The following is a 27,438-nucleotide window of genomic DNA, read 5'->3' on the forward strand; positions in this document are numbered from 1 at the left end:
CAGCCTGAGCTAGAGTAAAGCTCTATCTCAAAAAACCAATAATAATAACAATAGTAATAAATTTATAGCCAGGCATGATGGCACACACCTTTAATTCCAGCACTGTAGAGGCAGAGGTAGGAGGACCGCTAAGAATTAGAGGCCAGCCTGGGACTACAAAGTGAGTTTCAGGTGGGCTACAGTGAGACCCTACTTCAGAAATACATAAAACCAGTTTATACATAAGTTGTCTCATGGCTGTGACCAAAATAATGTATTCTGTTTCAGAAAAAGGTATGTATGCTAAATCATTTGTCCTTCAATGCTTTCCAAATTTTCTGAGGAATGTTTTACTTTTTTTTCTTGTTTTTTTTTTCAAGGTAGGGTCATGTTCTAACTCAGGTTTATCTAGAATTCACTATGTAGTCTCAGGATGGCCTTGAATTCATGGTGGCCCTCCTACCTCTGCCTCCCCAGTGCTAGGATTAAAGGTGTATGCCACCATACTTGAATAATTTTGTGGATTAAAAAAAAATTTTTTTTTTTTTTTAGGTGGCAACTTTTTATTTTTCTTTCAAGGGAACAGAGCTATAAGCATTAGCAAGGAATGAGTTAAATTAGAAGTTTTACGCGTTTGAACCAGATTTAGCTCATACTAATGACGGTCCCTTGAAATCAGCTTGTTCTTTTTGCACAATTTTCAGTGCAATGTAAAGTCACTAAATACTGAAGTCAGATTACTGTACTGTTTTCATGATACACTTGAATGTTTGTGAATATACGGAGTGTCACCCATACACTATGTGATAATTAACATTTAGATAGATTCAATACTGTTACAATCAAAGCAAATTTCAGGGAATAGCTCCACATATTACACATACAAAGAAGGACTACTAAGGTTCATTTTAAAGTCATATATAATTCCAAACATTTATTAAAACATCAATTCAATAAAAGTGTGGAATTGTGATAATGTTCCCAATTCATTTTTATGGTTATATCACCCCTTCTTCCCTCCAAAAGAAAGGCAAACATAATACTGGAAAAAGCCTTCAGGCACATACCCACCTAGGTTTTTTTTTCCTTTGTCACAATCTTAGGGTTTTCTTATTTTACAAGAGACAGTGCTGAGGTGGGAAGACAGACACTCTTCTAGATATAGCTTTATTTTTTTTTCCATTATCTGACCAAATACTAACATTTTGTTCTGGGCATCATTTGCTGTTTGTTTTGAGATGGTCTAACCATATTGCCCAGACTGGCTTCAAACTCTTGTGATCCAGCCATCCTCCTTCCTCAGTCTCCCACAGAGCTGAGACTACAAACATAGGTGCTCATTAGCTTATAATTTCTTTGCATTCCAAACTGTTCACCTATGTGTCTCTTCCTTATTTCTTTTTAGATAGGATTTGGTGATAAATGACCTTTGGCATATATACGACTCTAATAACCATATATTACATATGTACACTTACTCTATATACATCCCGTTTATTTCACAGTTCTCCAGTTCAGTAATAAATTGATAATTAGGTTCATTTGTAATTAATATTCAGTTGGAAGAAAACTTCTATTTCTTTAACTTCTGTTAAATTCCATGAGCAGGAGTGTGGTGGTGGGGAGGGAGGGAATTACCATGGGATATATTTTATAATCATGGAAAATGTTAATAAAAATTTAAAAAAAAAATTCCATGAGCAGGGATGGAGAGATGGCTTAGTGGTTAAGGCGCTTGCATATGAAGCCTAAGGACCCATGTTCGACTGGCCAAATCTCACATTGAGCCAGATGCACAAGGTGATGCATGCATCTGGAGTTCGATTATAATGGCTGCAGGCCCTAGCACACCAATTCTCTCTGTTGCTCTCTCAAAAAAAAAAAAAAAAAAAAAAGCAATGCTCTTTAATTTGAAGGTAACTGTAGAATTCATAGAAGTATACATTGAAGCTCTTCATAAATAGCCATATAACCTGTCATTGTTTACCCAAAAGGGGAAGACAATCACGTCACTTAGATTTTCAGAGAAATAAGAACAACTGATTGAGACCTAAGGAAATGTTGACTTTTAGTTTGCTTCATTTGCCTTGACATTCTTTATCACTTCCATTTGTGATAAATGAAGATCATGTAATAGGAAAGTTTAAACTAGGGTAAAATTCAAGCTGCAGCCTTACTTCAAACCTGTTTCCTGATTCTGTTGCCTTCCATCTATGTAATTTTAGGCAGTTAAAATTTTAATTGCAAAACCTTTATCCAGGTTACTCATATGTACCTATCTTTGTAGAATCACATTTCTGCCTACTCCGTATTTCCTGGTGGAAGTATTTATTAGGAAAGACTTAGGCTGCATGCCCTTCACAAGGAGTGTACAGCTTAAAACCTGGTACTTATTAAATGTGTACAATGTTTGGGTGTAACTAGCATTTTAAAAAGAATCAGTAATGCCCATTACAAATAATTTATCTGGACAGACTCAATAAGAAAAATAACTAGTTAAACTTTAAAAGAGCCACTTGTTTAATACCATATAAATATCTTGATTAAGAATGAAGCAATATGACCAGATAGAGTGTAGAAGTTCTTGGGTTAATTATAATAACATGGTTATAGGTTTTTCAAGGTACTTTCTGAATTCAGCTAGCCACTGGGCTCCAACTGCTCCATCCACAACTCGATGATCACAGCTGAGCGTAACAGACATCATGCTAGCCACATCAAATCCTCTTTCATTATCTGCTGGAATCAGCTTATCCTCAGAAGCACCAACTGCCAAAATACATGCCTGGAACTCATGTGGCTGCAGTTTACCCTCTCTTGCTCTGGTTGCTAAAGAAACAACATCATTAGCAATGGTTTCCAGTCCTTTTATGTGTGCGTTAAACACAATAGGAGTGATGAGTCCTGCAGGAGTACTTACGGCAACACTGACATCAACCACATGATTTTGTGGTGGCCCTCCTACCTCTGCCTCCCCAGTGCTGGGATTAAAGGTGTGTGCCACCATACTTGAATAATTTTGTGGATTAAAAAAAATATTTTTATTTACTTATTTGAGAGAGAGAATAAGGCAGAGGAAGAGAAGAAGAGAGAAAGAATGGAACCTCCAGCCACTGCAAATGAACTCCAGATGCATGAGCCACCTTGTGCATCTGGCTTACATGGGTCATGGGGAATTGAACCAAGGTCCTTTGGCTTTGAAGGCAAGCGCTTTAACCACTAAGCATCTCTCCAGCCCTCTAACTTTGTGTATTTAAGGCCATAATTTTATCAGTACTAAACTAACTAATTTTAAGCAATATAATTTGTTTTTCAATAATTCTGAATTCATAGGAAGATACAGACACAAAGCCCAGGACCCCTTGACACACACCCCAACCTTTGAGAGGGCAAGGCTCACACAGTGTCCATCCACTGCAGTGTGTATTCCTACCAATGGGGATGTTCTGACCTATAGGCATGATAAGCCTACATGTATCAGCAAGCTGGCCCATCCTACACTCAGGACCTATTCATTGCTCAACTATCTGAGGCAGCAAGGCCCAGATCTGAATGCTGCTTGCCTTCAATCTGGGCAGCTATATGAGGAAAAGCTGCAGTTGGACAGTAGACCATCTAAGTCATATCGCCCTCTAGCAAATGGCACCACCAAAAGCTGTGAAGAATCACAATGAAAAGCTGTCTTTCTACCTTGGAAGCCTTCAGACCAAATGCAAGAAAATCCAAAGTCACTCTGAAAGCCTTTATTAACATGCTCAAGTCTCAAAGAACAGGTCGACAACCCTACAGTAAAATCTGCTTCTTGAAGAAAGTGTGTGTCTGAGGAAGGACCCAGGAAACTTCAAATAACTGTATTTATTAGCTCCTAAATTTCTAAAACTCTTTCAGATGGGACATCTGCCTATCTGGGGATGCATGGCCCTAACCTGTGGTCCGGCTTCTTTTAGCCCAAGGCTTCATGAAGTCCTTTATAGCATGCATTCATTTCTCAGAATCTCCTACTATCCTTCTTAAAGTTTATTTCTGAAGTAAGTTTAGTTTTTCACACTTTCTGCATCATCATTTGATCCACATGATATATTGGATGTCTTTCCTTTCTATGTTCCTTTATAGTTAATGTTTATTTAGAGAGAAAGTTATTTCATCCTCAGGAGGCCCCTTTCTTGACTGAGAGTCAGATTATATAGTCTGACTCTAGATTAAAGACATACTGTGGTTAAAATGCATAAAGGCAACTGGGGCATGGCGTGCATATAACGGTGTCATTCTAGCACTGGTGAGACAGAGCTAAATGTATGCAGCAAGACAGTCTCAAAACAAACAAATAAATAAAATAAGGTCTCGGGATGTAGCTCAGTGGCATAATGCTTGCCTAGCATGTGTAAAGTTTAGCACTAGGAGAGGGAGGAAAAGCATAAAGGCACATAAATGAGAGACAATCCAAAAAATGAATGTAGGTACATGTTTTGGCCTTAAGCCTGTGGATGGAGCTGTTTATCTCAAGGAGTTCTGCTATAGATAACAGCCTTCAGCTAACACATTTGAAGAGAATACCCCATTTTTTAAAATCAGGTTTGTTAATCACACATGTATACCAGCAACTAAGTGTGGATCCTCTGTGGTGCTGATGCCCAGGCTATGCCAGCCTCCCTCCACTGGTAAAGATACTAACACTGTAGAAGGTGAGATGTGAGAAGGGCTGCAGTGGTCGTGGCACAGATCAGGCGCTCCTCCAGCAGGTCTCTCTTGAGTTGTAAGGCAAACAAATACCTAGAAGAGGGTTCAAAACAAGATGAAGATCGGCCCCAAATATTATCTAAACATAATGCTGACATATGTGCACAGTACGAGAGCCAACAAGCCCCAAGAAGCAGTAGCAATCATCAGTAAGTAAAATGCAGGGCCCTCACAAATCAGACAAAGCCACAAAAACCCTTTCACATAATAAGCAGACACCAAAGGTCAGATGACAACATTGGTTCAGCAGCCTGAGTCATACACATCAGAGCACACAGAAAGTGCTGAGCACAGAGAGGCACTGTGATGCAAACAATAGGATAGAGAACTTAGCCTTTTCAGGCATACCATATACCCACACGTTCATACTCCTTGTAGCAATACCTCCAACAAGGAGTTCATAAATTCTTATTGCAAGACTGAACTCACAATTTTGGATGAAACAGCAGAAATATACAATTAAAACACAACTTAAAATGTACCTGTAGACTGGGCGTGGTGGCATCAGCCTTAAATCCCAGCACTCTAACAGCACAGGTAGGAAGACTGCTGTGAGTTCAAGACCACCCTGAGTCTACATAGTGTATTTCAGGTCAGCCCGGGCTGGAGTGAGTCCCTACCTCACACAAACAAACAAAAAAGTACCTGTGGGCTGGAGAGATGGCTTAGTGGTTAAGCGCTTGCCTGTGAAGCCTAAGGAACCCGGTTCGAGGCTCAGTTCCCCAGGTCCCACGTTAACCAGATGCACAAGGGGGCGCATGCGTCTGGAGTTCATTTGCAGAGGCTGGAAGCCCTGGTGCGCCCATTCTCTCTCTCTCTCCCTCTATCTGACTTTCTCTCTGTGTCTGTCACTCTCAAATAAATAAATTTTTTAAAAAAATTAAAAAAAAAACTTAAAAAAAAAGTACCTGTGATGCTCTGTAACAAAACAATGCTTGGTTTTGGTTAGAATATAAGGAATAGGTACTTTGTAATACCACAGGTGAGAATGTAACTAGAGAAGGCAATTTGAAAATATATAAGCATTTATTCCTCCAATAAGTAATGCTTGAGCATATGGCTCTAGGTAATGCTCTGGGTGCTACAGTTCCAAGGTGAACAAGACACTCCCTGTCTTCACTAGAATTTATACTCTAGTACAAACAATCAAAGCATTGTACTCTCTTCAAACTTAACATGTGCATGCCCTTTAACATAACAGCTCCATCACTATAAAGCTCCCCATAGCAGTATTTCTTGTGAACAATGACGTTTCTTTATAGAATTTCAATACAAAAAAAACCTAGAAATAACCCAAATATGCACTAACATGAGAATGCCCAAACAAATCACATTACAGACTAGACACAATATGGAAAGATGTCCATAGCATACTATTAAGTAGGGAAAAATTCAACTTGCAGTTCTATATGCATCACTTGATACTACTTTGTAACCCAATTCCCTTAAAGCTCTATGGCCCATTCACTGCATGTCTATAATTTATTGTGAAGAGTTTTGTTCAAGTGTTAGAATTTATACACAGCAGGTGGGCAGAACAAAGACATTTACTTTTTAAAAAATATTTTACTTTTGTTTATTTACTTGACAGAAAGAGGGAGGGGGAGAGAGAGAGAGAGGGAAGGAGAGAGGGAGGGAGGGAGAGAGAATGAGTGCACCAGGGCCTCCAACCATTGCAAACGAATTCCAGATGCATGCACCCCTTGTGCATCTGGGTAACGTGGGAAATCGAACCTGGGTCCTTTGGCTTTGCAGGCAAATGCCTTAACCATTAAGCCATCCCTCTAGCCTGACATTTACTTTTCAATCCACATAACTTGTGTGTGTGAGTGTGACTGCATGCAGTCATACAGTGTGGAAGTCAGGACAACCTTTGGTGTTGGTCCTCATCCTCCTTGTTTGAGTTTCTTTTTTGTTTTAAATATTTTTTTGTTCATTTTTTATTTATTTATTTGAGAGCGACAGACACAGAGAGAAAGACAGATAGAGGGAGAGAGAGAGAATGGACGCGCCAGGGCTTCCAGCCTCTGCAAATGAACTCCAGACGCGTGCGCCTCCTCGTGCATCTGGCTAACGTGGGACCTGGGGAACCGAGCCTCGAACCAGGGTCCTTAGGCTTCACAGGCAAGCGCTTAACCGCTAAGCCATCTCTCCAGCCCATCCTTGTTTGAGTTTCTTATAAGTGCTCTACCCCATTGAATCATCTCCCCAGTCCTACACTATACAACCTTATTTGAAAAAAAAAATTATTTAAAATAGAGAGAAAGAGGCAGAGAGGGAGAGGGAGAGGGAGAGTGAGTATGGATGCACCAGGGCCTCCTACCACTGTAAACAAACTCCAGATGCATGCGCTACTTTGTGCATCTGGTTTTACAGGGGTCCCAGGAGATCAAACCTAGGCCATCATGGTTTGCAAGCAAGGACTTTTAACTGCTAAGCTATCTCACCAGCCCTATTTTAAATTTTTTAAAATGTATTCTTACTTTCAACTTTTTAAATTGACAACTGTTATACACGTATATAATGTGTTTTGATCAAAATCCTTTCCCATTGTCTTCTCTTATCCCCCACCCATCCCTTCTTCCATTGACCCTTTTCATATTCTCAACTTAGTCCTTCTTCTACTTTGATTTTTTTTCCATGTGTGTGTGCATGTGTGTGTGCGCGCATGTCTGACTTAGTTAAATTAGGGTTGGGAGATTATTTACCACATCACGTGCAAGAGTGGCTACACCACTGAAGGAAATTACTCTGCTCTCCCAGCAAACCACTAACTGCTACTAACTCTTCAGGAAAGGATGGGAGCCTCATGACATTCTCTGCCATCCATAATGGATTGCTGATGGGCTCAATAACATGTATTTTTTAATAAATAGAATAGAAAACGGGCTAGAGAGGTGGCTTAGCAGTTTACTGTTTCAGAAAACAAACAAGGGCTAAGGAGAAGGCTCAGTGAGTAAAGTTCTTTCCACACAAGCATGAGGATGTGAGTTCAGATCCCCAGAACCCACAGAAAATTCTGGGCATGGTGGTGTGCACCTGTAATCCCAGTGCTGGGGAGATGGAGACAAGAGACTCTCGCCTAATTGAAGCAGTCAGCTCTAGGTTCAACAAGGGACTTTGTCTCAAAGAATAAGTTCAAGATTAAGAGGACACCAAGTTTCAACTTCTGTTCTCCACACACCTATGCAAACACATGCATATGCATCTGCACACACACATGCCAACATACATAGAAACATACATGTACACATCACACACACATGTATGCATACCAAAAACAAAACAAACAAAAAAAAAACAACAAGGATCCCCTCCCCCAGGACATAAAAAAATATGATCTTAGCCAGGTGTGGTGGACATGCCTTTAAACTCAGCACTTCTTAGTCTGAACCCTAACATTTAGACCCAGGATGCCAAATATTTTCTGTTATCCTGAATTCTCAGGAATATATACTTATATATACTTATAAATATATGTTAAAAGTGATTCCAGGTTCAACAATTTTTCCTCAAATTTCTTACCCAATCACAGAAAAAAAATCGACACATAGTCTCACTCATCTACAACCCCTAACCTGAATCTACCCAAGATACCTTACATACCCAGCAAGCACCTCATGGACTAGACAATAGGATGGATGGGGAGGGCGGGGAGAGCATCGAAGGGTGGAAAACAGTAATCTGGACCCAAACGGCAATGGTAACATAAAATTCTACTTCCTAAAAGACAGACCAAATGGCTGAACCTTCACTAGACCCTTACAGGAAACACCTGAACCACAAGACACTGGAGAGGGTAGGATCAAGACTGACCTAAATCTCCTACATCTTCCCTCCCTCCCTCTCCCCTCTCCCCTCTATCTCTCTCCTCTCTAACTGTTGTATATTAGTTATGTTTTTCCTCAATTTCTTAGTGGGCACTGACCTGTAAACCCCACTTTCAGGTTGGGGCTACCATCTACAAGGAGCTTTTGACCAGAGAAATCTACAAGGTTTCCCAAAACAATGACAGACTTCTGTCAGAGTACTTGATGACCCACCAAAGGCCAGTGGTAAGACCCTATTGCTGAAGACTCCATACGCAGCTGACACATAAAATGGAATGGCATGGCTAGAAGCCAGGAGAGTGTCAGTCCCCAGACAGTCAGCGTGTCTAGTGCCAGTAGGTGCTACATGGGCAACTGGGGGAAATGACCAATATCTGTCCAAGCAACTCATTGTCTAACCTAATTAGCAACAAATAACCTGATGTGATGCCCACACAAGTGCAATAGTGGCACACAGCCATGGTGAGGAATCATCTGCTCTTGATTTGGCTAAATGATCCCCTCAGTGGTACTAGACCCATAGCTGGAACTGGGAAACAAGTCAGAACCATACCCAAACACAAGCCCACTCTCCAATATCAAGCTACCATCAATTATGGGGTACAAGAGGGCCTACACCTATCAAACTCTCTATCAAAAAAGTAAGTGTTATCTCAATTTTCCTGGTGCTAACTTACTCTACGTTGGAGAATCTGCTTCTCTTTTTCAGATAGATGCAGATCCTAAGGAGAGAGCTGCCCCAACATACCTCAAAAGGGACCCAACTGAAACTAAGGACAATTGGCGAAACAAGCAAGGGTGATGTTTTCCTGTGAACCAGATACCAGCACAATGGGGAAGGAGACCAACACAGAGAAAAATCAACTCCACCAAATCAGAGACCCAGAGCCTCAGAGGCCCCCAACACCTCAACACTGAAGCAGACCAAAAATGAACCCAACATGGCTCAGGGAAATTTTGTGGAAGAGGGGGCGGAAAGAATGTCAGAGTCCCATGTTGGGTCATGATTTGCAGAGACATTTATCATACCAATAACTGTGGGCTAATTCCACAATGCACGACCCATTTACATCAACAAGGAGGGTCCAATGGGAGGGGGTAGATCATAGATGAGCCTAAACAATGGTACCAAACTGCCTGTATTTGCTGAAAACTAATAAATTAAATTTAAAAAAAAGTGATTCCACTTCAAAAGGGACTTTACAGTGATTGTCAGGTGCAAAGTGTACTACCAAGGCACGTTCTGTGTTCATTCACAGAAGCACTGCTTTGCCCTCTGGAATTCAGTCTCCTCACACCAACAATGAGAAGTTGAGTGGATGGGTTATTTCCCTTTCCTTGTACCTGACATTCCTTGATCTTGTGATGTTACCATGATTTACAGAAATCTTTCAGAGGAAGTTCATAAGACCAATGTGGCTCACTAATGACTATGGTCCAATGAGGACTTAAGAGTCATTCTGGGGCTGGAGAGATGACTTAGCCATTAAGGTGCTTGCCTGTGAAGCCTAAGGACCCAGGTTCGACTTCCCATAACCCATGTAAGCCATAAGCACAATGTGGCACACATGTTTGGAGTTCAACTGCAGTGGCTAGAGGCCCTGGCATGCCAATTCTCTCTCTCTCTCATAAAAATAAAATTTTAGGGCTGGAGGGATGGCTTAGTGATTAAGGCATTTGCCTGCAAAGCCAAAGGACCTAGGTTTGATTCCCTAGGACCCATGTTAGCCAGATGCACAAGGGGCACACGCAACTGAAGTTCGTTTGCAGTGGCTAGAGGCGCTGGTGCACCCATTCTCTCTCTCTCTCTCTCTCCCTCTTTCTCTGTCAAATAAATAAAATAAAATATTAAAAAATAAATAAATAAAATTTTAAAAAAAGAATCATTCTGAGCAGGACATGTGGCTTAAACCTAAAATCCCAGTATTCAGGAGGCTGAATTCTAGGCCAGCCTGGGCTACAGAATGAGCTCCAGAGCAGCCTGGGCTAAAGTAAGACCCTGTCTCAATACACAAACAAACAAAAAAACCCACAGAAAACAACTACAAAAGTCATTCTGTGGCCACTAAGATAGTGTCCTGTTCTACCTGCATGTGCGTTTGAGCTTATTTTTGTTATGGCTTTATTCCTTTATTTGCTTTATCATAATATTAACACATGATTATAAAAATACAAAAAAAGTTCCTAATCTTTTTTTTTTTTTTTTTTTTTTTTTTGAGGTAGGGTCTCACTGTAGCTCAGGCTGACCTGGAAATCACTATGAAGTCTCAGAGTAGCCTTGAACTCACGGCAATCCTCCTACCTCTGCTTCCTGCATGCTGGGATTAAAGGCGTGCACTACCAAGCCTGACTTTTTTTTTTTTTTTTTTGAGGTAGAGTTTCATTCTAGTCCAGGCTGACCTGGCACTTACTCTGTAGTCAATCCCAAGCTGGCCTCAAACTCAGCAATCCTCCTACCTCTGCCTCCAAAGTGTTGGGATTAAAGGCTTGCACTACCATAACCAGCTGTTTCTCTAAACTTTATTGGCCAGAGTACTGCTGTTAACATTTTTTTCTGGTAATTTATATAAAAAAGCAACATGGAATTAGAATGGCACAAAGGAAATTACTCAAGTACTACTCTATTCATTCTATTCCACTCATAGATTCTACAGTCCATTCATAAGGACTGTACAATCCTTCCAATTGTGTATATTTTGTTAATAAATACTTATATGAAAAAATTCCTATAAATTTTGTAAACATGCATAAATCTAAGCTCACCTAGATTTGAAATTACGTTAACACTTCAAGGTTTTCAGGTTTACAGCATAAATTTTCTAAGTCCTACTTCACTTTTGTGCTTGTATACAATATGTTTCTCTCTTTTATTTATTTATTTTTTGTTTGTTTTTCGAGGTGGGGTCTCACTCTAACCCAGGCTGACTTGGAATTCACTATGTAGTCTCAGGGTGGTCTCAAACTCACTGCGATCCACCTACCTCTGCTTCCTGAGTGCTGGGGTTAAAGATATGGACCACCATACCTGGCCTTTTTTTCTTTTTTTCAAGGTAGAGTGTCACTCTAGCCCAGGCTGACCTGCAATTCATTATGTAGTTTCAGGGTGGCCTTGAACTCATGGCAATCCTCCTACGTCTGCCTCCCGATTAAAGGGATTAAAGGAATGCATCACCATCACCATGACTGGATGACTGGCCAATATATGTTTCTTTTTAACTACTCTATATTTATTAATATTTATGCACATGCTAATTCATTCATTATATATATATATATATATATATATTTAAATTTATTTTAGAGAGAGGCACAGAGGAGACAGAATGGGTGCACCAGGCCTCTAACTACTGCGAATGAACTTGGGACACATGCGCCATCTTGTGCATCTGGCTTACATGGGTCCTGAGGAAATCGAACCTGGGTTCTTTGGCTTTGCAGGCAAGTGCCTTAACCACTAACCTATCTCTATAGCCCCCCCCATTCTTTTTTCTAAGTATATTGTTATTTATTTATTTATTTATTTGAAAGAGAGAAAGAAAGAGGCAGAGAGAGAGAGAGAGAGAAAATAGGCATGCCATGGACTTTAGCCACTGCAAACAAATTCCAGATGCATGTGTTACCTTGTGCATCTGGCTTACATGGGTACTGGGGAATTAAATCTGGGTCCTTAGGTTTCGCAGGCAAGTGCCTTAACCACTAGGCCATCTCTCCAGCCCCAGCGCCTTCATTATTAATCATTCATAATAGATGAATGAACACAAGCCCCACTGTTGGTTGACAGTAGCTCTAGATCAGAGTGAACTCTTCACCTTGTATATTCTTCTTGCAATTGACCAGGATCAGGTGGGAAAAATTTTACAGCCAGGCGAAGCATTGCAGTCTTTGGCCCTATAAGAAGAAAAAAAAATTAAACTTTACAGATAAAGTGAATCTCTATATGTATTCTCATTCCACATATTACCATATAATTGGGCTAGTGGTTTCAAATGAATGCTAAGGCATTCTTTATTTTAAATAAAATAACATTAATAAATTTCTTGCCAGGTGTGGTGGCATTCACCTTTAATCCCAGCAGTTGGGAGGCAGAAGTACAAGGATTGCTGTAAGTTTAGGCCCAGCCTGGAGCTACAGAGTCAGTTCAAGGTCAGCCTGGACTGGAGTGACACCCTACTTCGAAAAAAGCAAACAACAACACAAAAGAAATTTCTGGCTGGAGAGATGGCTTAGCCATTAAGATGCTTGCCTGCAAAGCCAAAGGACCCAGGTTCAATTCTCCAGGACCCACATAAGCCAGATGCATAAGGTGATACATACGACTGGGATTCACTTGCAATGGCTAGAGGTCCTGGCATGCCCATTCTCTCTCTCTCTCTCCCTGCCTGTCTCTCAAATAAATAAATAACTAAAATTAAATATTTAAAAATAAAATTCTTACTAATCATATATATAAGACATTTCAAATCTTTTACTTTAGGCAGAGATCACTCAAAGAACCCTTAAAAACAGGTAAATTACTTATTAAAAATTTTAAATTGGGGGCTAGAGAGATTGCTTAGTGGTTAAGGCGCATGCCTGTGAAGCCTAAGGACCCCGGTTCAATTCTCCAGGTCCCAAGTAAGCCAGATGCACATGGTGGCACATGCATCTAGAGTTTGTTTGCAGTGGCTGGAGGGCCTGGCGCACCCATTCTCACTCTCTCTCTCTCTCTCCCTCCCCTTCTCTCTGTCTCAAGTAAGTAAAAATAAAAATCTTAAAAAAATTATTTTTGTTTACTTAATCTATTTATTTGAGAGCTACAGACAGAGAAAGAGGCAGATAGAGAGAGAGAGAATGGGCAAGCCAGGGCCTCCAGCCATTGCAAACGAACTCCAGGTGTATGCGCCCCCTTGTGCATGTGGCTAACGTGGGTCCTGGGAATCGAGCCTCGAACCGGGGTTCTTAGGCTTCACAGACAAGCGCTTAACCGCTAAGCCATTTCTCCAGCCCTAAAACAATTTTTTTTTAATTGGGTGGGGGATTAGAGAGACGGTTTGTCAGTTAAGGCACTTCCCAGCAAAGCTTAAGGACCCAGGTTCGATTCCCCAGTGCCCATGTAAAGCCAGATGCACAAAGTGGCACATGCATCTGGAGTTTGTGTGCAGTGGCTGGAAGCTCTAGCATGCCCATTCTCTCTCTTTCTCCTTGCAAATAAACAAATAGATAAATAAACAAATCTTAAATTTTTCTTCTTTTTTTTTTTTTTTTTTCAGGCAGGGTCTCACTCTAGCCCAGGCTGACTTGTAATTCATTATGCAGTCTCAGGGTGGCCTTGAACTCATGGTGATCCTCCTACCTCTGCCTCCCATGTACTGGGATTAAAAGCATACACCACCACGCCCAGCTAAATCTTCTTTTTTAAATTGGGGGACTGGGGAGATAGCTCAGTGGTTAAAGGCTCCTGCTTGCAAAGCCTGCTAGTCCAAGTTCAGTTCTCCCGTACCCATGTAAAGCCAAATGCACAAGGTGGCACATACATGTAAAGTTCATTTGCAGCAGCAAGAGGCCCTAGCATGTCCATTCTGTCTCTCTGTCTCAAATAAATAAACAAACATTTAAAAAGGCTTTTGAATTGGGGCTAGAGAGATGGCTCAATGGTTAAAAGCACATCCTGTGCAATCATGAGGGCCTGAGAGACTGCTTGAGTTTGATCCCCAGGACCTACATAAACAGCTGTATGTGGCCATACACATCTATAACCTAAGTCCCAAAAGGGAGCACAGATCCAAAACTTTCTGGAGCCCATGAAAAAAACAACAGGCTCCTGAATCAGTTAGAGACTGGCTCAAGTAAGAGTCAAGTATACATACTCCAACCACAGTAGGTGAGTGTATGCAATGCCACATGGGCACATATACATGCATACACTACATACACCACATATGACACATAAGTACAAGCAAAAAATTAAAAATTAAAAATAGAGGGGCTGTTGCTGAGTTGGCAGAGTGCTTGCCTAGCATGCACAAGGCTCTGGGTTTGATCCCTAGCACTACATAAAAACCAGTTATGATTGCACACCCCTGTAATCCTAGCAGTCAGGAGTTGGAGGCATTAGGATCTGGAGGTCAAATTCATCATTGGCTATACAGCAAGTTTGAGGCCAATCTGTGCTACATGAAACTTGGTCTTAATTTTTTTTTTTTAAACTAGAACCTGTTTGGGTAGTTCATGCCTGTAATCCTAGCATTTGGGAGGCTTAGGCAGGAGGATTTCTGTGAGTTCAAGGCCAATCTTGCCTATGGAATGAGTTCTAGATCAGCCTTGTCTACAGTGAAAACCTGCCTTAAAAAAAAAACAAAAAACCAAAATACCAAATCCTCAAATCTAAAACAACAAAATCCTTCTTAAAGGAGATGTCTCAATGCATTCTCACAACTAATAGAGAAATTGTTTATTTTATTTTGCAAACTGGACGAAAAGTAAAGTATAAAAAAATCCTATGACTTTCAAATTGGAGGCAAGTTACCTAAGCATGATCTGAATTAAATCCATTGTTCTCTCCTGCCTGCTTATTGTAATTTTTAAAAAATATTTGTTATTTTTATTTATTTATTTGAGAGCAACAGACAGAAAGAGAAAGAGGCAGATAGAGAGGAGAGAGAATGGGTACACCAGGGCCTCCAGCCACTGCAAACAAACTCCAGACACATACACCCCTTGTGCATCCAGCCAACATGGGTCCTGAGGAGTCGAGACTCAAACAGGGGTCCTTAGGCTTCACAGGCAAGTGCTTAACTGCTAAGCCATCTCTCCAGCCCTGCTTATTGTAATTTAAAGTACATAAATTTATCCACTGTGATTACTTCACTACCACCTACACATAGTGATTGTATGAATACACCTGAAGTTTGAACATTCTACAACAAAGCCTCTTAAGTGAGTAAATTTTAAAGTGTTAAAAAGGACTTACTTCGTACTTGCCTAATGATGGGTTTCATAGGTTCAAGCCAAATCTAAAGAGGATTTAACAGAAGAGAATGAACCTATTAGAAAAATCTTCATTTAATTCACTTAATAACTATGACATACAATGTAAAATATCTATAAATAAGAAAATCTTTATGACAGGAATATATGATTTAAATCACATCTTGATAATAGTACAGGTTGATGAGCAGTGCCTGCTTCGAGATGCTTGGATGGCATAAAACTTATTGTCATACTGTGTACCACTATGGAGTTAAGCAGAACACATGAACATGAACAGAATGAATATCAAAAATTTTAGGGTATGTGTTAACAACAAATATTTGGTACACATGGCATCTGTAAACAATAAATCAATGAGAGTGCTGCTGTGTGAAAGATGGCTATTGCGCTGCACCAGAACAAGGAAGTTCAGGCAAACACAGCCTTGCTGCTGATGCAGGTTGCCTCCTCCCTCCCTCTCCATTTTTTTCTTTTTTTCTTCTGTTGGTTTTATGAGGTAGGGTGTTTCACTCTGGCTCAGGCTGACCTGGAATTCATGTAGTCTCAGGATGGCCTCGAACTCACAACGATCCTCCTACATCAGCTTCCTGAGTGCTGGGATTAAAGGCATGTGCCACCATGCCTGGCTCCTTCCCTTCTTCCTTCTTTCCTTCCTTCCCCTCCCCCCTCTCTTTCTTTGCAAGCAGAGAGAAATAGAGAGAATGAGAGCGAGTGGGCACGCCAGGGCCTCTTGTCACTCCAAATGCAAGAGCTATTTTGTGCATCTGGCTTTATGTGGGTACTGTGCAATCAAACCCAGGCTATCAAACTTTGCAAGCAAGTGCCTTTAACTACTGTGCCATCTCTTCTGCCCTGATGTAGGTTTCTTTAGGCAGTTACATCTACAAATCTAAAGCACCCTACTTTTTAAGGTTCATCTAATAAGTAAAATATGGCAAAACCTAGTTAAGCTAACTCAAAAATCTTCTCTCAACCTGATTATCTGGAAGGATATATTAGAGGTTTTCCTTGGCACAGGTCCTAATGGAGGGAACGAGTATAGGGAGGATGTGTCTTCAGGCTTATAGGAAGATATAGTCCCTGCAGCTAATAATAAAGTATTCTAGTAGCACAGTTTTGATAAGAATAATGTGCTAATTCTCAGATATAAATTACAGCAGGTGTCACATGTCTTTAATCCCAGTACATGGGAGGTTGAGGGAGGCAGAACACTGTGAGTTTGAAGCCAGCCTAGGCTACATAGTGAGTTCCAGATCAGCCTGGGCAAATCAATCTATCTATCTATCTATCTATCTATCTATCTATCTATCTATCTATCTATCTATCTATCCATCCATCCATCCATCCATCCATCCATCCATCCATCCATCCATCCATCCATCCATCTATCTATCTATCTATCTATCTATCTATCTATCTATCTATCTATCTATCTAATTCAATCTATAACACAGCCAGAGATTGTTTCTAAAAACAATCAAAATTACATACCCAGTAGGACTGGATGTTCTGAAACTCCAACCCGAAGTAGTCACATTCGATGAGATTCAAATGCTTCCACACTTGTGTCAGTAATACCTGGCCATCGCACTTAGGCTGCAGACACAGATGAGAAAAAACTCATGAATTGGAAGGAAAACAGTGAGGATTTATGAAAACTGGTAAAAATTATATCCTTCACAAAAAACTTGAATTTCTTTTTTTTTTTTTTGTATTTTGTTTTTTGTTTTTTTGAGGCAGGGTCTCACTCTAGCCCAGGCTGACCTGGAATTCACTATGTAGTCTCAGGGTGGCCTTGAACTCACCATGATCCTCCTACCTCTAGCTCCTGTGTGTACCACCGCACCCAGCTAAAACTTCAGTTTCTTGCTTCATCTTGCCTTCTATTGTATCACAAAGATTTACAAGCACAAAGCAAATGAATGAGTCTGAAGTGCTTGTGCTTAAAATAGATTCCAAGATAAATAAAAACAAAAACAATCTATTTTACATTGTTAGTTTCAGTCATATTTCTTTGTAAATTTTAGAGTATAGCAACCATTTCAGCTAACATTTTAGATATAATTTTGATATGTGCTTGTTGTCAGCTTCACGTTGCTGGGATGAACCTCCAAACCAGATACAATTTATGGGAGGAACAGGATTTATTTGAAGCTTACAGATCCAGGAGAACTTCCATAATGGTAGAAGATGCTGACCCTCTCATATCCACACAGAGAGAAAAACCACCACCATCCAAAAGCAAACACACTCTGGGAACCCCAGGCATAGCTCAAGCACTCTGCACACCTTAGGCTGGAAATCAGATCCACCTCCAAACACACCTTAGGGCTAAACCCAAGGATCCATGCCCAGTGACACCTCCTCCAGCCAGGCTGCTGAAGAACTAAGTTACAACCTTTAATAAACTCCTAAATCTATTGGGGGACATCCATTCAAACTACCACAGTGCTAAAAAACAAGGGTCAAGCCAGGTGTGGTGGTGCACACCTTTAATCCCAGCACTTGGGAGGCAAAGGCAGGAGGATCACTGTGAGTTTGAGGCCAGCCTGAGAATACAGAGTAAATTCCAGGTCAGCCTGTTCTAGAGTGAGACCCTCCCTACCTCAAAAAACAAAACAAAACAAGAACAAAAAAAAAACAAAAAACAAGTGTCTGCTTACACAGAATCCTAGGGAATAAATTACTACTTGGTAACACTTCACGTTAGTGAGTAGGCTGTTGAAATGCAAAACTTCTGAACAGAAACATGTTTAACAAAGTTATAATCCAAAATCATACTAAATAAATATAATTTATCTTTCACTTCACTCATAAGCTGAGTAAAGAAAAACGAATGTTGCTTAGGCATTAATAAATTAGTTCTAGGATATATTAAAACAGTGAGATTTCATTTTCACCTATCACACGGGATCAAAGTCATTCTACACAGTATTGAGGAGAATGAATTCATATCTGTGACCTTTGGGGAGGAAATCTGAAAACATTTTTTACAACTTAATGTGCATTTTCTTGTCCTAGAAATTCCACTTCTGGAACTCTTCCCTATAGACATCTTTATAAACTACACAAAGCTAATTATACAGGGACCTATCTAGTAAAGGGCTAGTAAAATAAGTAATAGTATCAGGACATGATGGGCATGCCTGTAATCTCAGCACCTGGGAAGTTGAGGCAAGAGAATTGCTGAGTCCAGGGCTAGTCTGGGCCATCCAGTGAGTTCCCAGGCTAGCCTGGGCTCTATAAATCTTTTCTCAAAAAAAAAAAAAAAAATCCAGGCATGGTGGCACACACCTTTAATCCCAGCACTCAGAAAGTAGAGGTAGGATTGCCATGAGTTTGAAGACACCTTGAGACAACCTAGTGAATTCCAGGCCAGACTGGGCTAGAGTGAGACCCTATCTTGAAAAGTCAAATATATATAGAGATCTCCAAATGAGTAATAGTATAACCATAATAGAAAATTACTAACTCTCAGAGAGAATAGAGAACTCTCTAGATATACTATGGAAGAAAGTGTTTCATATGAGTTAAGAAGAAAATTAAAGATCTAAAAAATAAATAAATAAATAAATAAGAAAATTAAAGATCTGCTTATTCATACAATACATGTAATAGAATTTTGTCTTATATATAAGTGGTATACATATTATAAATTTGAAGGTTGGACTGTGGAGGTGACTCTGAGGCTAAAGGCACTTGTTTGCAAAACCTGCAAGCCTGGCTTTAATCTTCCAGAACCTACATAAAGCAAGATTCACAGATGCACAATGTGATGCATTGTGTATGCCATCTAGAATTTAGAGCACCAAGAGGTTCTGGAAAGCCCATACTCTTTCATCTACATACTCTCTCATACAAATAAACTTTTTTAAAAAGTTTGAAGAATACACAGCAAGTCTTAAGGACTTCTGAACAGTGGCAGGAAGAAGTAGGGCTTTATTTTCTTTGTTCTTACAAGAGGCACAGACAAACTATTTTGCAAATCAAAACATGCAAGTAGGAGGAGAGGCTAATTTTCATTGTTCCAAAAGGACACTGTTTTCCTTTAAGTTTAACCAGCAAAATTTCTGTGTTAACTACAGGGCCTGTGCTAGAAGGAGAATTCTTTGGAGAAATAAAACTCTGAGATAACTCATAACAAAGAAGAACACACAGAAAAAAGTACAATGAACACCTTCTTAAAAATAGAAGAGCTATAGAGCAACCTTACATTGTAAATATAGTTTTAAAATAACAGAGTAACTCTGATATCATCTCTTACAGCCTCATAGAAAGGACTCTCTGATGTGGTGGCCATCTTCTGAAGCTCTGGGGCTTTAATGAATGCCCCTACGTCTGTACTTCTCAGACTGACCAATCAAACCCTTTTCAGTGGCTAAGCAGTAGAAAATGATGGCAACCACAGGATGTTTGCCACAAATAGCCCAAACATCCCCAAACCCAATTATTCTAGAAAGCCTTTCAGAGCCATTCTGTTTATACTTCCATCCACTTCACCAGGATAGCCACGTGGAGCTCATGGCTATGCACCCTGCTCATGTCTCTCCTTGCTTACAGAGCTGGTCAAGTTCAAGACTGGGGCTGGAGGCCAGGGAGATGGCTCAGCTGTTAAAAGTGATAGCTTGCAGGCTAGAGAGAGGGTTTAGTGGTTAAGCTACTTGCCTGCAAAGCCAAAAGACCCAGGCTCAATTCCCCAGAACCCACATAAGCCAGATATACAAGGTGGAACATGTGTCTGGAGTTCGTTTGCAGTAGCTGGAGGCCATCTTATGAATCTGGCTTTATGTAGGTACCAGGGAATCAAACATGGGACCTTTGACTTTGCAGGCAAGTGTCTTAACTGCTAAGCCATTTCTCTAGCACTGGAACATAGTTTTACTAAGCTAACATTTCTCAAGTTTAAGTAACAAAAGGAATTTTGTGAGCTCTGTGCCACCTGAAATCATTTAATTCCCACAAAACCCACCAGATTCAAGTGCTTTCATAAATCACAATTTGAAATTTCTCCAAAGCACTGAGATGTAGGTTTTCTATAACCTAAACACACACAGCAACATATCCTTAAAGAAAAATCAAATTTATGGAAATTATTGAAAATATCCTAAGTGAAATATTGGCAAATATAAGCCAGTTAAGTATTATGCCATAATAATGCAAAGTTTATTCAAAAGATAGAAAGGTAATTAAAAATAATACTAGGAAATTTAGTCTTGTATCACACGAATACTTGTTGAGAACAAAATTCTATAATTAATGCCAGAATAATCTTTGTTGACATCTAACTAAATTCAATTTCCTCAATTCTTCTTCTTCTTCTTCTTCTTCTTCTTCTTCTTCTTCTTCTTCTTCTTCTCCTTCTCCTTCTCCTTCTCCTTCTCCTTCTCCTTCTTCTTTCTCCTCCTCCTCCTCCTTCTTCTTGAGACAGGCTCTCATGGAGCCCAGGCTGGCAGAGGGTGACCTCTAACTCCCGACCCTTCTGCCTTATGTGCCATGCCACCATGCTCGGCTAAATTTGTTTTGTTTTGCTGCTTCAAGGTAGGGCCTCACTCTAGCCCCGGAATTCTGACCTGGAATTTACTATGTACACTCATGGTGGCCTTGAACTCATGGGGAACCTCCTACCTCTGCCTCTCAAGTATTGGGATTAAAGGCATGTGCCGCCATGCCTGGCTTGGCTAAATTTTTACTCACGACATTGATATAAATAAATTATTTTTTTGTGTGTGACCAAAGCAAAGGAAATTATTGAGAAAACAATGAAAAAGGCCAAAGTATTGGGGCAAGTATGTTTAGGATTCCAGTTAGAATTCAAGGAAGCAATAGAATGGAAGAAATAAAATGTTTTTTTTAAAAAATATTTTTTATTATTATTTATTTTATTTATTTAGTTTTGGATTTTTGAGGAGGTAAGGTCTCACTCCAGCCAAGACCAACCTGGAATTCACTATGTCATCTCAGGGTGGCCTCGAACTCATGGTGATCCTCCTACCTCTGCCTCCTGAGTGCTGGGATTAAAGGTGTGCGCCACCATACCGGTTTTATTATTATTTTTTATTGACAGTTTCCATAATTATAGGCAATAAACCATGGTAATTCCTCCCGTCCCCCTTTGCCTTTGCAACTCCACTCTCCATCATATCCCCTCTCAATCAGTCTCTTTTATTTTGACAACATCGTATTTTCCTCCTATTATGATAGTACTGTGTAGGTTTGAGTTAGAACTCAGAAAAGCAGGCAGTCTTGGCAGTGAAGATCTACAAGCAGCTGTGGCTTAAAAAAAATCTCCAAGGAGAGAGAGCAAACGTGAATGGGTGTTCTAGAGCCTTTAGCCACTGGAAATAAACTCTAGATGCATGAGCTACTTTGTGCATCCAGCTTATATAGGTATTGGGAACTTGAACACAGGTCTCAACCATAACCTCTGAGCCATCTCTCCAGCCCCTAGCTTGTTTTTTGAGACATGGTCTCATTAAGTAGGGAAGGGTATCCTCAATTTGCATTAATCTTCCTGCTTCAGCCTCCCAAAATCTGGGTTAATGCCTACTTCCAGTCTAAATAAATTATTTTTAATTATTTTTTATTTGCTGCAGTGTTGGTGATCCAAACCAAGGCTTTGTGAACACTAGGCAGGTGCTCTATCATTCAACTACATTCCCAGTGTGATACACACTCATACATATGTGCACACACATATGTGTATTGTACACACGCACACACTTTCATACTGTATCTTTTTCTATCCCATTTTAGCCTATGTGCCTTTTTGAATCTAAATAGTATATTTCTCTATTTTAATCTTTTTGTGTGGTAGGGTCTCACTCTAGCCTAGGTTGACCTGCAATTGTCTATGTAGTCTCAGGGTGGCCTTGAACTCACAGCAATCCTACCACTGCCTCCTGAGTGCTGGGATTAAAGGCGTGAGCCACCATGCCCAGCTTAAATAGCATATTTCTTATAGAAAACATATAATAGTACAATTCCTTTATCAAAATTCTGGTGCCTTTCTCATAGAAATAAAAAAAATAACATTTGCATAAAACAACAAAAGACACCAATACAGCAAAAACAATCTTGAAAATAAAAATTTTCAACAAAATTGGGGCTGGAGAGATGGTTTAGCAGTTAAGGCTCTTGCCTGCAAAGCCTAAGGACCTATGTTTGATTATCCAGTCCCCACATAAGCCAGAAGCATATGGTGGTGCATGTGTCTGGAGTTCATCTGCAGTGGATAGAGGTCCTGGCATGCCCATTCTCAACTCTCTCTCTCACTCTGTCTCTAATAAAAAAATAAATCTTTTTAAAACAAGAAAGCTCAAAGCCGGACTTGGTGGCACACACCTTTAATCTCAGCACTCGCATTCGGGAGGCAGAGGTAGGAGGATCACTGAGAGTTCAAGGCCAGCCTGAGACTACAGAGTGAATTCCAGGTCAGCCTGAGCTAGAGCGAGACCCTACCTGAAAAAAAAAAAAAAAAAGGAAAAGATGGGGGAGGAGGGGAAGGAGAAAGAAAAGAAAATTCAGAGAATAATTAACCAGGGATTAACTCTGTCTGTCTCTCTCTCTTGAAAAAAAAAAAAATTAAAGAAAAACAAAATTGGAGGCATCATACTTCCTGATTTCAAATTACATTAATCAAAACAGTATTGTACTGGCAAAATGCCACACATGCAGAAATAAACTGAACATTGCCAACTAATTTTTTTCAAGGAGACACAATGGGAAAAGAATAATCTCTTCAATAAATAGTGCTGGGAAAACTGAATATCCACATGCTAAAGGAAGAAACTGAACCCTTACCTAAGTTCATATACAGTAATCAATTCAAAATTAAAGACTTACATATCTGACCAGAAATCAAAAAATTCCTAGAAGTGAGATCCAGCAAGGTTTTGTACACCTGTAATCCCAGTGATACAGATTAGAAGCAAGGTAGCTTCATTTTACAGGTAGTCAAAGAGACCCTAACAAAAAACAAACAGGAAAACAAACAAACACCAAACCAAGCCAGACCACCATGAGAAAAATTCTAGAGAGCAAAAATTTCATTTTACGAGACCAAATTCTCCAAGGACACTATAACAAAATGCATACTAGTCTAGATTTTAAACAAATCATTTTTAAAATATATTCTCTTAGATCCATATGTTTCAGGAGAACAAGAAGAGTTAACAAATCACTACATATGTCACTATTTTCAACAGAATGAGTTCTTCCTAGGGACAGATACCAGCTAGCTTCTCGAGATTTCAACTTAAAGTATAAAATACTGGCCAGGCATGGTGACACACGCCTTTAATCCAGCACTCAGGAAGCAGAGGTAGGAGGATCACTGTGAGTTTGAGGCTAGCCTGAGACTACACAGTGAATTCCAAGTCAGCCTGGGCTAGAGTGAGACCCTACCTCGAAAAAACAACAACAAAAAAATCTAGCTAGCTAGCTATTTATATCTATATATCTGTATATAAGACACTCTCCCAGATTCTTTTCTTTGTATATAGCAGGCAGATGTGTTAATAAATAAACCACTTAATAACTAGGAGAAACACTCTTATTTGGTCATAAGGACTGATGTCTCATCCAATGTAAGTTTTTAGAAGATGAGGAAATGTAATATGACCAGAAGTAAGAGGTACTGCATGAGGTATGGTACAAACCACAAATAAAGTCTGTGAGCAAGCTGAGCTACAAACAGGTTAGGGCAGCGCAGCTCTGACTTTTGCTGGGTTGCTCTCCAGAAGCACAGAAGTGTGGCTGCCAGTGAGGTACATAATTTTAGGAAGATACTGAACAAACCTGAAGACAACCAAGCTACTAGAAAAAACAGGCTTAATCTTTACAGTTTAGATTTTATAACAAATCTATGAAAGCATGGATAATAGTACATTAGTCACTTTGGGTCATTGAGACAAAATACCTGAGAAATCAACTTAAGAGAGGATGGGCTTATTCTGGCTCAGTTTCAGAAATCTCAATCTATGGCTGGCTTCTGGTGCTTCTGGGACTGCCCGTGGTAAGGCAGAACATCAGGGTAGAGGGCATGTGGTAGAACAAAGTGGCTCACTTCACGGGGAACAGAAAGTAGAACAAACAAGAGAAGAAAGGCCCAGGGACAAAATATACCCTTCAAAAGGCATGCTGGGGCTGGAGAGATGGCTTAGCGGTTAAGCGCTTGCCTGTGAAGCCTAAGGACCCCGGTTCGAGGCTCGGTTCCCCAGGTCCCACGTTAGCCAGATGCACAAGGGGGCGCAGGCGTCTGGAGTTCGTTTGCAGAGGCTGGAAGCCCTGGCGTGCCCATTCTCTCTCTCTCTCCCTCTGTCTTTCTCTCTGTGTCTGTTGCTCTCAAATAAATAAATAAATAAATTAAAAAAAAAAAAAGGCATGCTGCCAGTCATTTTACTTCCTACAACTATGTCCTATGTTTGTTTGTTTGTTTTCCTCCCTGAGGTAGGGTCTCCCACAAGCCCAGGCTGACCTGGAATTCATAATGTAGTCCAAGGTGGCCTCTAACTCACAGCAATCCATCTACCTCTACCTTCCAGGTGTTGGGATTAAAGGCGTGCACCACCACATCCAGCATGTCCTATTTTTTTTTAAAATTTATTTATTTGAGAGCGACAGACACAGAGAGAAAGACAGATAGAGGGAGAGAGAGAGAATGGGCGCGCCAGGGCCTCCAGCCTCTGCAAACAAACTCCAGACATGTGTGCCCCCTTGTGCATCTGGCTAACGTGGGACCTGGGGAACCGAGCCTCGAACCAGGGTCCTTAGGCTACACAGGCAAGCGCTTAACCGCTAAGCCATCTCTCCAGCCCTGTTTTTGTTTTTTGAAGTAGGGTCTCACTCTGGCTCAGGCTGTCCTGGAATTCACTATGTAGTCTCAGGATGTACTTGAACTCATGGTAATCCTCCTACCTCTGCCTCCCGAGTTCTGGGATTAAAGGCGTGTGCCACCACACCGAGTTTGTCCTATGTTTTAATAGACCACTCAACTATAAATGTGTCAAGGAATTAATCTATTGATAAAGTCAGAACCCTCATGATCTAATCACTTTTCAGTAACCCCACCAGCCAGGAGCCAAGCCTTCAATATATGAGCCTTTTTGGAGTGGTGAAGCCCTTCCTATCTGAACCATAACACATGATTTTACCCTTTCATACCTTCTATACTAAAAGTTTACCTTCTGTTTCTAAAGTAAGTCTCAGTTGGACTTTAATTGCTTTTCACCAACACAAGGATCAGGTAAAGTAAGACTTTCCTTGAGATAAAATGGAAAGACTTTCTGTAGACCTAACTAGGTGTGTCCAACCTGTGGCCTGCATGTATCCCAGGACAGCTATGAATGTGGCCTAACATATCTGTAAATAATGTCATGCCACAATGTCCAAAGGTTGGATACTCTGACAGAACACCGGTATCACTGACTCAAAGCTGAAGAGAAACCTGCAGTTATAACTATGTCCCATTGGACAACAAAGCCACCAATGACATGCAAAATATAGGGTAAAAAAAAAGTTCATGTTCAATGTTTCACTATTCGAGTTGGTCATGGCATTGAAGTCTGTCTCCAAGTTTAGACACAAAGCACATTGTTAAAAATCTACATCCACAAAAGTGCCATTAAAGACTGTGTCTAGATGGAAATGGGTACAAAAGCTCAACTAACAAAGTGCTGCTTTATTCTTTGTCTTTCAGCTGTGGGAAAATTCTTCTGCAAACAGTTTGAGTTTGTCCTCCAGCTTGCTTGCCTCATGTGCCCATTTACAGTTTACATGCCAAGTCATAATTCCTCCATCTGTTGAGCTGCCCTCTCCTGTAACAAAATTCATATCTGTGCTATTAGCTTAATTGTTCAAGATCCTCTGGTGTAGTTAGATCAACCCCAAATTGCCTTTTATGATATTACATGGCACAATGAAAATAATCTTGAGCACCCACAGGAAAGTCTAGCTTCATTCATTCTAGCTTTGTTGAAAGGTCATCAACACTATTGACAGGCATCCCTCTCTTACACCTGGCACAAGTCTTAGGTTCTCACATATTCATGAAATGCTGTCTCCCAAGCTCTACTCTAAACAGCACTGGAAGTCATAGGATGGGTGTTACATGTGGGAGATATCAATGGCTGCTTCGACTTCTGGGATGAGCTCTGTACCACAGAGGGAGAAGTGTGTCTCTGTGTGTTCCATATTTGTGTGTGTATGCTACAGTGTGTGTGGAGGTCAGGGGACAACCTGAGGTGTTGGTCATTGTTCTTCTTCCATCTTATTTTAGATAGGAGTTCTCTTATTGCATCTGGGAAGGCTAAACAATCCAGCTCCATGAGCTATGGAGTTCTCCTGTCTCTGCTTCCCTTTTCCATAGGTGTTTTGCAATTAAAGATGCATAAACCACTTTTTGTGCCTGGCTTTACATGGGTGCCAGAGATCATAACTCCAGTAAGCAGGCTTGCAGAGTAATTGCCTTTAACCACTAACTTCCTATCCCCAAATTCCATATTCTTAAAACAAAAGAGACCATCATAAGGTTGAGACAGGAAGACTTTAAGTTCCAGGCCATCTAGGGCTAAACAGGACGACCCACTCTGAAGAAGAATCAAAAATTAGGGCTGGAGAGATGGCTTAGCGGTTAAGCGCTTGCCTGTGAAGCCTAAGGACCCCGGTTCGAGGCTCGGTTCCCCAGGTCCCACGTTAGCCAGATGCACAAGGGGGCGCACGCGTCTGGAGTTCGTTTGCAGAGGCTGGAGGCCCTGGCGCGCCCATTCTCTCTCTCTCCCTCTATCTGTCTTTCTCTCTGTGTCTGTCGCTCTCAAATAAATAAATAATAAAAAAAAAATTAAAAACAAGGGCTGGAGAGATGGTTTAGCAGTTAAGGTGCTTGCCTGCGAAGCCAAAGGACCCAGGTTCAATTTCCCAGGACCCA

The 27,438-nt window shown here is 40.5% G+C and overlaps 1 protein-coding gene across 3 annotated transcripts in view; it reads right to left on the minus strand.

The window, feature by feature from the left end:
* The window catches only part of Farp2 (FERM, ARH/RhoGEF and pleckstrin domain protein 2), a 194,924-nt gene that overhangs the window by 93,656 nt on the left and 73,830 nt on the right, over positions 1 to 27,438 (minus strand). For all 3 annotated transcript variants that reach the window (XM_045147476.1, XM_004667766.2, XM_045147475.1), the window contains exons 3-6: positions 17,007 to 17,111; positions 15,496 to 15,538; positions 12,356 to 12,434; positions 4,652 to 4,749 (exon numbers count right to left, since the gene is read on the minus strand). In XM_045147476.1, the coding sequence (XP_045003411.1) occupies positions 4,652 to 4,749; positions 12,356 to 12,434; positions 15,496 to 15,538; positions 17,007 to 17,111 (325 nt within the window). The remainder of the gene's footprint in view (positions 1 to 4,651; positions 4,750 to 12,355; positions 12,435 to 15,495; positions 15,539 to 17,006; positions 17,112 to 27,438) is intronic.

Source organism: Jaculus jaculus, chromosome 4, assembly GCF_020740685.1.
Source record: "Jaculus jaculus isolate mJacJac1 chromosome 4, mJacJac1.mat.Y.cur, whole genome shotgun sequence".
NCBI classification, from domain to species: Eukaryota; Metazoa; Chordata; class Mammalia; order Rodentia; family Dipodidae; genus Jaculus; species Jaculus jaculus.